The sequence below is a fragment of the Antrostomus carolinensis genome, unplaced genomic scaffold, assembly GCF_000700745.2.
Source record: "Antrostomus carolinensis isolate BGI_N321 unplaced genomic scaffold, ASM70074v2 scaffold28528, whole genome shotgun sequence".
Classification (NCBI taxonomy): domain Eukaryota; kingdom Metazoa; phylum Chordata; class Aves; order Caprimulgiformes; family Caprimulgidae; genus Antrostomus; species Antrostomus carolinensis.
The window spans coordinates 2483-4115 of record NW_010335454.1 but is presented as its reverse complement, the minus strand read 5'-3'; the positions used below and the strand labels follow the sequence as shown (position 1 = coordinate 4115).

Below are 1633 nucleotides of genomic sequence, written 5' to 3'. Positions count from 1 at the left end.
TGAGAAGCGGCATCCGCAGGGCCCGGCAGTGAGACGTGCCCCACTCCCAGCATGCGGCCCCCAGCCCCGTTAGTCACTACGGGCACCCGCTCCCCAGCGCGCACCCCTCGCAGCCTGGCACTGCTTTGCCTACAGCCCGTTAGTACCTAAGCACAGCCCCGCCACCATGCACGCTGCACGGTATAGTTACTTGTCATTGACATCTGCTGGGCTGGCCTCTGACCTTCCGTTTGTGACACTATGTGGGAATAAACAAGGGTTAGCAAGGGTGGGGAAAAAAACAGAGCAGAACAAGTCTGGGGTTTGCTGTTCTCCAAACAAGGGCAGCAGTAGCTCTCTCAGTTGAGGGATGCCATGACCCCAGCCTGGCTTCTGCATGGATCTGCTGGTTTGCTTGGGCTTTAGGGAGCCACCTCCTCCCAGCACAGGCAACCTTGGCTATGCAACAGAGACTGGCAGGATTCGGTTCACAGGCGTTGAATCACGAAGGAAAGCTCCTGCTGAGGGAGCTAGCTTCCTTCCTGCAGCCACTGCCCAGCCCACACCCATCTCTGCCCCACAGACCACCCAGGAAAAAGTGGCTTGCTGGTGCTTCCAGCAAACACCGGTTTCAGGAGCACTGAAATGGAGAAGGGCTGGGGACTGCCTGGTGTTTTAGACTCAAAAAAGATGCAGGAGCGCCAGGGGCAGCAACTCACCGAGGGATGGCAGGGATGCGTGTGCCATTTTCATCCACGAAGTGTCCCCCTGCATTGAGAACCCAGCAGTGGTGCAGGGACATCAAGGCATGTCGGGCTGTGGTGGGGTTGTCCTTGCCATTCTGGCTGTCCGCGTTCTTCAGGGGAGAAAACTCGTCCTCACGCAGCACCTCGTACACCACAAACTTCCTTAGGGGGAACGGGGCGCAGGGAGGGTCAGGTTTGGGAAACGTGGCTGCTCCCTGTCACTTTGGCTTCTCCCCATGGCTGAGTCAGGGCCATGGCCCTCCCTGCAGCCAACACCCAGGGGCTGTCCTCACAGCTACGAAGGAGGGAGGGGAGGACCAGGGCTGTAGGGTCAGGAGATGCACCTCTGGCCCAGGAGTAGGGCTCAGCCAAGCAAAGGCATGCAGCTCTTGCCCCTCCTGCTGCTCATGTCCCTCCTCATCTCAGGGCACAATTGTCCACTGCTGCTGAACAGCATGGGAGCTGGCATCCCATCCTGACCCCAGGGCATCGCCAGCGGGCACAGCCCTGAGGTCAGGGGCAACCCCCAGTGCTGCCTGAGGGAGAGCCAGCAGCCTGCTCCCTGTAGAGAGAAAAGAGCGTACTTGGAAAACTGGAAGATGTCAAAGACAAACTTTTCCATCTTGATCCCGTTGGGCTTCTCGGGTTGGATCAGCTGCCCTGTAGTGATGTCCACATGTGGGATCTTCTTCTCAGCTACGTGGTGCTGCAGCTGCGGTTCATAAGTGCTGCAACATGCCAAGAAAGAGCCGTCCCTCACCCGAGCGAGGCATGTCTCCAGCCCCCCAGCTCGGACACTGCTGCAGCAGGACCCCCAGCCACCCCGAGACATGGGCTGCTCATCCCCAGGGCAGCCAGGCGAGGACGACACCACATGCCTGCGCTCCAGCACCACAGCCAGCAATGGC

The 1633-nt window shown here is 59.5% G+C and overlaps 1 protein-coding gene across 1 annotated transcript in view; it reads right to left on the bottom strand.

Moving 5' to 3' along the window:
• LOC104530081 (UDP-N-acetylhexosamine pyrophosphorylase) overlaps positions 1-1633 on the bottom strand; it is a gene marked incomplete at its 5' end in the record, with an annotated part of 6145 nt that overhangs the window by 2317 nt on the left and 2195 nt on the right. Inside the window, 3 exons of the mRNA XM_010174561.1 lie at positions 191-238; positions 699-887; positions 1310-1453. Coding sequence (XP_010172863.1) covers positions 191-238; positions 699-887; positions 1310-1453 — 381 coding nt within the window. The remainder of the gene's footprint in view (positions 1-190; positions 239-698; positions 888-1309; positions 1454-1633) is intronic.